This window comes from Amphiura filiformis, chromosome 8 (genome assembly GCF_039555335.1).
Source record: "Amphiura filiformis chromosome 8, Afil_fr2py, whole genome shotgun sequence".
NCBI lineage: Eukaryota > Metazoa > Echinodermata > Ophiuroidea > Amphilepidida > Amphiuridae > Amphiura > Amphiura filiformis.
The window spans coordinates 15,641,168-15,653,456 of NC_092635.1; the positions used below are offsets into that span (position 1 = coordinate 15,641,168).

The 12,289-nt window shown below is 34.7% G+C and overlaps 1 protein-coding gene across 1 annotated transcript in view; it reads right to left on the bottom strand.

The window, feature by feature from the left end:
* The window catches only part of LOC140158686 (calcium/calmodulin-dependent protein kinase type II delta chain-like), a 127,553-nt gene that overhangs the window by 115,031 nt on the left and 233 nt on the right, over positions 1-12,289 (bottom strand). Inside the window, exon 2 of the mRNA XM_072181869.1 lies at positions 12,180-12,274. Within this exon, the coding sequence (XP_072037970.1) occupies positions 12,180-12,274 (95 nt within the window). The remainder of the gene's footprint in view (positions 1-12,179; positions 12,275-12,289) is intronic.

Below are 12,289 nucleotides of genomic sequence, written 5' to 3' on the forward strand. Positions count from 1 at the left end.
GAATAAATATTATCATAAGAAAACGATCCATATTTGTTGAATTTTAATTCAAAATTAGTCTAGATTGAGGACCAAATGACTGATTTTTGCCTGTTTTTGATCATGAAATGTAAGTGAAAGTCTGGCATTTCTAAAAAGCATGCAGTATGTACTTGGCCGTGTACACAGATCCTGTTCTCGTAGCTGTCAAATGCATAATATTTGCATTTTGAAATACCCAGAGGTAAAACATTCATATCTGAATCAGATAAAAATATTAATATCAGTTTTAACACCTTTCTCTGAACACATGGTATTTGTAAGTGTTTGTATTTTAAAAGCATCATACTGCAATAGTAAAAATGATGCAGGACATTACTCTTTACCAAAATTGAGTCTATGATTGCAGGGCTCACATGCAGCTGATGGTCCAACTGAAATGACGCTCCTTTGTAAAATTTTCCACCCGCCTATTATCATCAATCTCAATTGGATTGTGAGAGAGCATACTGGTAAGGTCTTAAATCTTCTTGCAGTATTTGTTTTAAGTAATTCATACATGTAAACCATATGATCTTAAAAATCAAGGAAAACTATATTGGTATACTTCAACTGTCTTTCTAAAGGTGAAACTCTATCCTCCCCCAGTTCAATGCTGGACAAAGCCATGCTGTTAGCAGGAACACTGGAACCTTCCCCCTCATTGTGGAGTCAGAGCAGAGCAGAATCTGTACTTCAGGGCGTAAACCACCAAATAACTTCTCCATTGAAAAGCACATAAAAATCAACTTTTTCAAACGGCGTTTTCTACCAGGCGTGACAATATTTTTCACTTTTTTACGTCATCCCTGTATTAATTACGGACTGAAATTTTATTTCAGCTTTAATTTTGGGGAACTTTATAGAATCAGTTTTTTATTATAATATGTTGAAAAGCGACGCCGCTATTTCAACACCAAAACTAGCATTAAAACTTGTTCCGTTAGCAGTAATTCGGACAGGGCCTACTTTTCTTGTGAAATCGATTTGTATAATTTCATATCTATTTTAGTAATTAATAGGCTAGCATCTTTCATTTAAATCAGAACATGTCAACCTCACGAAGAACATGGTCCCTAAGGACACCACGTTGTCTCCAGTAGCCATATACGTTTAAATCGAACTCATCACCATTGCACCTTTCGGCAGTGATTTAGTGTAATACGCCCTTCAAATACATAACTATGGCCTCCATCTGTCTGTCGGTCCATTTTTTGTTTTGTTGACATTTATCTAAAGACCATCGTTTCGCTGTTTTGCTACTGGTTTAAATTTTATTTGGGAATTAAGCAAGTTAGCCATGATTACTACGCCCACTTAGTTTCTTACATACGCATACATAGCCAGTAAGCAACCTCTGATGTAAGCCACTATCTACAATGTATGTACAACCAAAACATTTTAGGCACATGTACTATTATACAGAATGATATTAAGTACAGATATATTTCACTAACTTATCATCTAGAAATTAAGGCACCAGTCATGCTTTGAACTAAAAAAGGAAGTTCCAAGAACTATAACCCAATCGCCTGATTTGTCCCAAATCATAACAAAGAAGCCAGACACATTAAACAAAACTTTTTGATTTTTTTGATCTTGGAAGAAAAATATTAACTTTGAATGTTTTTTTAGAGAATTCATCATCACTTACATTTTGTGCCTACATTGATCAAACAACATGCTAAAAACAAAAAGATAGTTCCACGTTGGTAAAGTCAGATGTAATTGGGCATCTATCTACATATTATCAATTATAACTTTAGGTTTCTGCTTGCTTTTAAAACCCAGCCTATCGTATTGCATGTATGACACAAAAACAAAGGCATGGATTCCACATTTACAGTATTATTTCAAATGGCAAGGATGGCAGTCCAAAAAAGGAAGTTCAAAAAATCAGCCAAATTCTTTTATTCAAATTTTGACAGCATGTGCCACAAACCAATGACAAAACTCATAGCTGGACAATCTGTCACAGCCCTTTTTTTTCTAAATACTAGTATTTGTTTGTTTGTTTTTTATTTTACTTCACAGTATTCAAAGTGTACCGGTAAGTAAATTTGTTATCCAGATTTTATACACAAAACTTGTCAAGTAAACTTTGATAATCAAGATTGTCAATCTTTTAGCTAATATGCCTACATTCTAACAGTCATCACACCCAATATTGCCTACACTTCATCACAAAACTCACAAAACATGATACCCACTGTCAAAAAATCCCCTACTTCTAGCATCCCCATTGATCACTTCTTTTTCCACCACATCGCTACTCAACATCAGCCACTGCTACCATCACCTCAAGCTCTTCCGATCCACCCACATGGTCTAATAATAAATTTTGACTTGCAAATGCACATTCTCAAGTGAAAGTTAATCACCCCCTTCATATGCAAAACACTTACTCTAAAACATGTTTTAGAAATAATTCAAAAAAAAAAAAAACATGTTTGTTTTCCCTGTGTATAAAGCTGCCGATACAAATGAAGCAAATCTAAAATGCTTGAAAATGGGAAAAAGGGCTACGTGTAATGAATCAAGCAAATATTCCACTTCGACTTAGTACTGCACACTTGTCAAATTAAATCAAGTTCTGACTGAGTTATTTATTTCATATAATGCATCAACTAAATATTTAGTATTTTATGAAGATGTTTTTATTTTCAGATGGAGCTGGGTTTTACTATCTTCTGCTTTCTCATCTGTACAAGTCTAAGTTACAAACAAATTACATAGATTTGTAGAGTGAGTGGGTGTTAAACCGATATCGTAATTTAATAATTTGGTGAATTTCACTCTTACAATCTTTATCAATTCATTAGCCTGGTACAAATCAAATCAAAAGTTTGGACTTTTCTAAATCTAATATAGAAGTATTAATTTAAAGACGGTTTCAAGAATTGACACTTAAAACATACATAGGAACACAAACAATCACTCAGAACTTTAATACTGTGCTGCAATATGCTAATCTAGAAAAAAAAAAAAGGGTGTGAGAAGGACTTTGACTTGCCCATATTATAAGTGTGGAAATAACAGGAGTCATATATCAGGGCAAGATACGCTGAAGACTGCTCATGGATGGTTGGGTGCCATGACAACCGCATCCCTGAGCAGCCTCATTCTCCCTGATGTAACATTAGCCAGGCACCTACAGCACCCATTTTAACAGGTCATGTGTGGAATAGTAGGCTGGATGGAGACAAACAATGCACTTTGATTACCACATCATTAGGAAAACAGCTTTAGCATGATTTTGCTTCATTATGAGAGGAACAATATAGCAATGATGATCATCTCATGAAGCGCTGCATGCAAATCAATTATTTATTTAGGTTGAATTTATGCAAATCTTATTTTCAAATGATGCACAAGTTCTGAATACAGAATAATGTATATTCAAAACATTAATGTGCTATATATTAATCCCCGACTGATGAATATTATCTCTTTCCTGTTTCCGAAAGAGAAGCCGAGGAGATAAAAGGAGAAATTCATCATCCCCAGTTTTATTTTTTCATGTATGTAAAGGCATTGTTATCATTATATGGTAAAGCTGACCAGTTGGTGCCCAGAGAGCGGTTTACCTCCTTTTTGAATCTGGCCCGTTTCACAGTTCCTAGGATGTGAGGCGAAGTGCATTTCATGCGCGAGCTGTAGATGGAATGAAGGACATTTCATGACTAACAAGGTTAGATCTTGGAATTACTCCACTTGCACAGTTTTAAAGAATATTATAATTGCTATCTTCTGAAGATAGCTGATGACGTATGTGTGTATATCTTGACTATTACCATGATTACTAAGAAGAAAAAAACATTCCTCTTGGACATCATTTGAACATTTTTGTAGGCCGCCAGTGGCAACTGTTGTATGGCAGACTGTGATGATATTTTTGGGACCAAATCTATGTTGGGTTAGTCTTACTGACTATTACTGTTTTCTTCCAGCATCACCACCTCTATCTACAGAATGTAGTGTCCTCCTGATGGACAGTTGCAGTGAAAATCCAAGCCAATGCAGCCCTTTGGTGTCAACAGTGATACGCTTGCATGGGATACATGTATAATGACAAAATCACACCTGATGCGAGTCAAATGTGTTGCACAATCTTTGTGATAGTCTATTGTGGGGTCAACTCTTGTGGCAATTCTGTGAGTGGAAAGTGCCAATGCTAGTCCAACTAAAAATTGTCCCCACTTTGTTCACCATCTTTCTTTTGGAGTAAATATACCAATAAAAATGGAATTTAGAATCAAACAATGCATCTCTAATGATGCCGAGGCTATGTAATGCTAATCAATACAAATTAAGTCCTGAACAAAATGAGTTATGCACATCTGCATCAATCACTTCTATTGCAATTGCAACATCACTTTCAAAGATACACTATTGAAGTGCCTAAACATATTACCTGTTTTGACCTAAACTGTATCTTTTGCGTAACTGTTAGTTTAATTGTTGAGGTGTTTGTTGCCACAAAGTGCACGAACCTCAAGTTTTATAGCTCATAACATTTTTAGCAATTAATTATCAAGCAACAAATGCCCAGTCACTTGACATAATTGATTGCAGTCCCAAGAGAAATGATAAGTGATAAGGGTTTTTTTTTCTTCAAAATTCAGCTAGGAACTTATTAATGAGACAAAATAGTTACATGGTATTCTGACTGTGTGAATCTGGAAGATGGGATTCATTCCATTCCAAAAAGGTTAGATAGATTAGAGAGTGCAGACTCCAAACAGGCAATAAGCATGTGTAATCTGCCATATTGGATCAAAGCAGCATTATGTGCTTTCTCTCCAGTCTTCAATGAAGTTAAGACTTGAACAAACACTTATCAAAATGGGAGTATAAGTGAAGTGGTTTGCTGAAATATTTGTCCATCATTTCAACAACAAAAAATCCAAAAAGCAGGCATCACAGCTGGCTATAATAGTGGTCCACCATTGATGCATGTATAGGATGCATCATGTCAGGGTTTGTGGGTTATACGTTTGAATACAAATCAATCCCATGTAATGATTTCAATGAAATATTTAACAGAGATTAATTGTGTCTGTTTCAAGCTATCTTTGGCAGGAAATGAAAACAATTGTAATGGTAATTGATAACAGGTTGCTGTGGATCTCATGCTTATTACCACATATGACATGCAAATTCAATTGATGATGGACACATTTAGATAATTAAGACCTGTCATTTAAACACAAATTAGAGAGAAAAACAAAGAGGTTTTTTTCCTTCGCTTATTAATATTATCCCACATCTGGCATCTTGGATCAAATGACCAACCCCTTAAAACAATTCCACCAACATCAGAAACCTTCACTGATGATTGACTTTTGACACTGGTTTTATTTATTTTTTTTGTTCCTGATGCTCACTGTGATCCTCTTTCCTAATTTGTATAATTTAAACATCAAAGAATATTCATTTTAAATTAAAACAATACATTTAAAATGTATATAATTCAAATTTGAAACAAGATTCACAATTTATTAAACAAGATTCACAATTTATTAAACAATTAAAACATTCGATCCCAAGATAAATTCTTTCATTCATATTTGCTACCCAAGTGAAGTCACCCAATAATTAAATTTTTAACTAAATCCTGATCTAGCAGAAGCATGTACAAGGTATATGCACCTTGTAGAATAGCAGACAGACACCCCGTTAGGCCAAGTAAAATAAAATACATGTTTCTCGTCCCCGCCCGCCTCCTTTTTGGCCGCCGCCTCCTTTTATTTACTATTTACTATTCTCAAAAAAAAAAAAAAAAAAAAAAAAAAAAAAAAATCGATTTTTTTTTTTTTTTTTAAATTTTTTTCAAAAGTTTTTAAACTGTTTTTCCTACCTTTACAAACTCTAACCCACCCCAAACCTTACTACATGTATACAAGCCCACCCAAGCCCAACTAGCCAAACACCCTTGCCCCAACCCCCCAAAGAGAATTAGGGGTGAAATTGATTTTAATAAAGTTTCAATATTTTTAGCCTCATCTCATCAAAATGGCACTTTTTATGGCTAATTATAGGAAGGAGAAACCGTTCACATTTTGGAAATTCTTTTACTCTAAAATTCTAAAAAACACAAAAAATACATTCAAGTGCAAAAGCTTTTTTCTTCTGAGTAAGAATTTTTTTCTTACATTCAACAGCTTTTTTCTTGCAGGTTAGAAATTTGATAAATAGGCCCATGCATGCATTTTTTATTATGATGACCTATTTATCAAATTTCTAACCTGCAAGAAAAAGCTGTTCCATGTAAGAAAAAAATTTTACCCAGAAGAAAAAAGCTTTTGCACTGAATGTATTTTTTTGGTATTTTTAGAATTGTAGGAAAAATTTAAAATTTTCAAAATTATTTGAAAGGTTTCTCTTTTATTTTGTTAGCGATAAAAATAACAATTTCGATGAAATGAGGCAAAATAAAGTAATTAAAACGTTACCACATTTATGCATTTTAAAACATTAAATATAGGTCCGATTTTCGGGTGAAATCAATTTCTCCCCTAATTCCCTTTTGGGGATAAGGGCAAGGGTTTTGGATTAGGTTAAAGGTTAGTTGGGCTTGGGTGGGTGTATATGTAGTAAGGTTTGGGGTGGGTTAGAGTTTGTGTAGTAGGAAAAACATTTAAAAAATTTTTTAAATGTTCGGTATTGGTTTGGTATTGATTTCAAACCGATGTAAACCAGGAAATTTAGTATATCGAATATTGTGAAGGTGAACAAATGTACATTTTCACTGTTTCTGAATTTTGAAATATGCTTAGCAAGTTGGCTAAAAATGATACAAATCATTTATTTTGTCATACTTGCATCAGTATACTCAAATGGCACAATATCGGTGATTAAATATACATTGTACAGCCACATTTAGCATGGCGGCCATCTTGAAAAAAATAGCAAAAAAACTGAAAAATAGTAAATAGTAAAGCCCTGCCTCCTCCTTTTTTGAAAAAAGTCCGGACGAGAAACTTGTTTCTTTTTTTACTTGGCCTTATCCCTGCATATTATTATAAACCCACTCCTCACATCAACCTGCAAAACATGCTGCACTCCACAACCCCATTTTTATATTGACTGAATTTTAGAAAATTTCATGCTTAAAAAGTATCAACATGTTGCACGCAAGCTGTTGGGTTTTTTTTTTCATTTCTGAAATGTACATTAGAGAAATAGATACAATTGATGTGCACAATTTAAGATTTGAAATTTTTCAATGAAACAATTTGCTATAATCTGGCAAAACAACTACCACCTGTGTAAAAGAAAGAAATTATTTAGCTCTCTAAACATGGCATCGTCACACAAGTAGGACCCACAGGCACTGCATATAGAGATGGAGAGAGACAGAGCTGGCTGGCTGCAAATATAGAGCTCACATCTTACATTTGTAACTTTGCTCAGTTAGCTTCTTTTTTTTTTTTTATATAAAAGCTTCATTTTGCTTAACAGTTTGATGTAACATTGAAATTTTAAAGTGCTTTTTATCTCAATTTTGTTTTAAATCTTATGTTATTCTATCACATAACTGCACATTTTCAGTCATATTTTAGGGTTGATCACATGCACAGCAGCCAATGCATGATAATTAAATGCAAATCAGTCACTTCAAGTTCCCACATTACTTGCCCACTAAACCCAACAAAAATGTAAGTAACTTTTTCAGGCCACTTGTATTTTTAGTCATATCATGACCATATGGAATTCAGCACTTATCATTCAATAAAAAGACATGTATTTTGTTTTGTCATCTTTGCCATGTTTAAAAATAGTTGTTGTTGACAAGAAATCTGCATTGCCTCCAATCTTCTTATTTATAATCACCCGTTATTCATTACAGAAACAGTTATTCTAGATGCATGCATCAATTGTCAATTATACAAATCAGCAAATGACCATGACATTTACACAAAATCAAATGGACACAACTAAAACACACTCAAGCAATAAAACAGATTTGTGTAGAAATATCTCAAGTGGTTTTTTTTCTCAAATTTGTAATGTCATAATTATTTTGTTGATATGTAAATCGGCGATGGTGACCGGCACTACTAAATTATTAATTACTTATCATTATGTGTACTCATTTATTGAATCATTGTTATCACAAAAGTAATGCCCTCTTGAGTCTACTGTAGTTCCGTTACTTCAGATGTGAGATGTAAACAACAAGGGATTTTTTCATAACAACAGCGTCGTTCAGGAAAACATTAAAACTTCTCCATATTTGTTGCTGTGTTGCTACTATTTTACACTCACTACTGCAACAAAATCAAAGGTTTTAGCCAGCAGGTGTATTGGGCGGATTCCGATCAATGCAGTACGACACAAATGATGCACAATTTACACACACATGGGCTTGGTTTTGCATTATACAAGCATTTAGCAACACCGTTTTGTTTTTCACTATGCTCGTTTGTTGTGTAAATATGTGAAGTTTTCACCATTAGTTTTTCACTAAGTCCCTTAGTTGTGTAAATGTTTACTCCAGTAGTGTTTTATATTATTTTTTGTGCTATTCCAGTTTTTTGGGTTTTTTTTTGTAAGTGAAAAAAAATTCTAATGTGCAAAATAATCTGTCAAAAATAAAATGCGCACACTACCGGAAACAAACTTGTTTTTTGGGGCTGTGTTTCATTTGGCAAAACAAGCTAATATTTTTTAATTTCAAAAAATTAGTCCTGCATTTTTCTGGAATCAGTAATAGACCTGCATCAAAACCATTATAACAACTTTCAACTTATTTGTAGCCATGATGAGGATGTGATATACATGTATTTAGTGTCCGACTTACCTGGTTAATTCTCTCAGTCGGGGCTGTTCCATCTATTGCACTTGCCCACTTCTCATGTCTGTCAAAGGGGACACCCTCACAAAAAACCCTATTGCATTGGTTACAAGGCGTCTCAGTTCCTAAAGTTAATTTTCTCAGCACAGAAAATACCAACTTGCCTTATCTTTGGTCATTTATTTCCTTGATCTAAGAAATCAATAGGAATTGTTTCATCAAGATGTATTTATTTTATTGCATGTTTTGTGATTCCCCCATTTTTCGAACACTGAGTGCAACAGTAAGTGTCCCCTTCATGTCCGAGGAGGCGAGATGGAACAGCCAAATCTTGGCAAAAGCAACCAATGGGAAGAAGCAATATATCGCAAGTGACATCATGCCAACCGAAAGAATTGTGTCATAGTCAAACTGTAATCCTACTGGTAACTGCAGAGCACATATGCATCTATGCCTAGTCCATTTGGCTTCCTCTGTAAACTGGCACCACAACACACATACCCTATTAAAGTTTGTTCGGCTTATACATGCACATATATAAGGCGGAAATTATTTGGCTTTTGTTACTGTCAATAAAGTCCCAACTCACGCTCGCTTAAATTCACATTTATAAGCGTGCGCCAGTCACACATTATGCAACGCACAACTAGTGTAAGCATTTCGCCCAACTGCGTACATGCCATTCTATATCAATACACGGTATTATGCATCTTATTTTTTCGCCTAATATAAACCGAACAAACTTTAGCTACAGCCCTGATTATAATACATTACTACTTTGTAGTGATGTACATGTATAGGCCTAAGTTTTTGTCTGTTGTTGTTGGGTTTTTTTATTGTGGAAATGAAGTTGGGTAAATTGGAGGCAAAAAAAAGCAACAATGTATTTGCAAGATGTGCTTATTTTTTTCAATCAATATTGGAGGAGTCTGTCTGACAGAGACTTTAAACAGCAATACAAATTTGAAAGGATCTTAACATTTTTCGACACTACTGCCTATTTTTTTTTCGTTTTGTAAATTGTCAGAAATAACTACATGTAAGGGGGCTGCTATAATTTTCTTCGGAAGGGGGGTCATGAATATGTCGACCACCAGAGTCAATTTTTGGTGACCCTCCTATTGCAGGCTAAACATTTTTTGACCCCTTATCTTGGGTTCAAAATTTTTATGACCCCCTCCTTCCACCCACAAAATTATTCATTGTTGGAAGCAAGGAAAGGAGAAATTTTGCATCATATAATAACTAAAGATTGTGCACATTTTGATTGCAAGTTCAAATAGACTATAGTCAATTTAAATAAAATAATGGGTATATCTGGACAAAATGATCGGAATACCAATGTTTTTACTTGCTAGCGTCTGACAGTCTCAAAGCACCCTCCTGAACAACATATAAAAAAAGGATTTTAAAAGGGAGCAGGGGTAGGGGAAAATGCTAATTTACATTTAAAGCAAAAAAGGCAGCTAATGCAGGGCTCAAATGTCAAAATTGGGTGAACATGGATATTGTATGATTCCTCTTATTATTAGGATTCAGAAAAAGTATAGTTTGACCTATCTCTGATGTACAGTTTTAAAAAGGCATAGAGGTTAAATGTCAAATTTTGATCTCCACCATTGTCTACAGGGGTAAAAAAAAATAAAAAATGCTCCAATTTTGACCCCAGATACAAAAGTGGTTTCAAAATCTACCATTGTGCTCTGTACACACAAACACAATAGTGATGTTATTGTCCAACCATCAATAAAATCAAACTAGATAATATTGAAGAGAAATACCATTTTGTATCCAGTCCTGCATCTAGGGTCCCCAATATTGATCAATCAAACAGATCGTGTATATGGGCCGCCAGGTGGTATGTGCTGTGCATTCTCTAAATTCAGTAAATTTCCATCGTCAACAGTGTTTTGAATGGGATTATTTTGAAATTTTAAAACGCTTGAAATATCATAAACAAATAGGTCTATGTTAATAAATATAAATACAAGCTAAAACCGTTGGGGTTCAATGATGAACCCTACAAAACTAACCGAGTATATGGAAAATGCCATACGGCCGGGCGGTTTCACAAGTTGCCGGCTCTATCATGCCACTCGCCGCCTGTGGGCCGCATTAGATTTACTTCCAAAATTCTTTTCAATATATTAAAGTTATTTTGGAATTGAGGCTTCTTTTATAACTGTTTTCAAATTTTCAGCCTATTTCCAGTTAAACTCAAATGACCTTTGAACTTAGTGATGCCCTTAACACTGACACATGAAGGTTACCATACTGCGCTTAATGACCCATTTTGCAAGTTGACCTCAAATGACCTGAGACCTTAAATATATGATTTGGTCATCAGCAACCCAAGTTTGGATGCAAATGGATATCATTTGAGATACATGTCATTTTTTTACAAGCTGAGGTTACATAGGGATTTCTCCGTGGGGTGGGGGTGTGTACCATTTTTGTAACATTGTGCAATTTCCTGAACATGAATTTTAAAAATCTGTGTGGCACTTACCAAAAAATTGGTTGAGTCCCAGTCCCCCCCCCCCCCAGGTTTTAAGAGTAACACTAATGTGTTTACAACACAACAATACAATCCAGGGGTCAATACTAGACTACTAGTGGATGTACAAATCCTGTTACCAGGTACTTTCCTATTCAGATGACAATTTTGTCATCCTTGTTTGTTTACAAACAGAGAGAGGTAGACAAAAAAGACCTGTCAAAACTGTTGTGGTTGCCCAAAAACTCAAGTATCAGAAGGATAGAGTGATAAACACAGCATGAATACAGGATTAAAAAGCTGTGAAGTGGGACCAAGAAGTCCCTGGGACCATGTGCTTCTTTTGTCCAGGTAAATCAAGGTTTCAAATGGAAACAGTTTGTAAAATTGTTCTGAGACTGAATGTTCAGACTTGGTTAATGCATGTGCAACCAAGATGTAGATTTTGATGGAATATATTGTATTAAAAAAAATCAAAACATGACATTGAAAACTATAATTGAAAATAACAATCTCTAAATCTACAAGTACAACTATTTAAACTCTTATTTACTATTACTAGCATTACTAGGGATCTGGTTCCCACATCCCTAACAGAGGTCAGGAAATTTGCTTGTTTATACCAGTACTTCCGTGTTTAGCAATAAATAACACCATGTACACATACACATACACCGTACAGGTGTACTACGTGTCCGTACATGATGCACAGCCAGAGACACAAAATCACCGGCATGTTTGCTTTTTATTTCCAACCATAGCACCGAAAATCACCAATAACTTGGTGGAAATGGAAAGCTTAATTCTTTAGCTTAGCAAATATGTGCAAAAATTGAGGTGAATTGAATGCATAATGTATTTTACCTCTAGCCGACAGTTTCTTCGTGTTGATTATTTTAGCTGCATATTCGTCCTTAGAAGATTTCCGCACACATCTCCGTACAACGCTGAATGCACCTCTGTACACAAGCAAA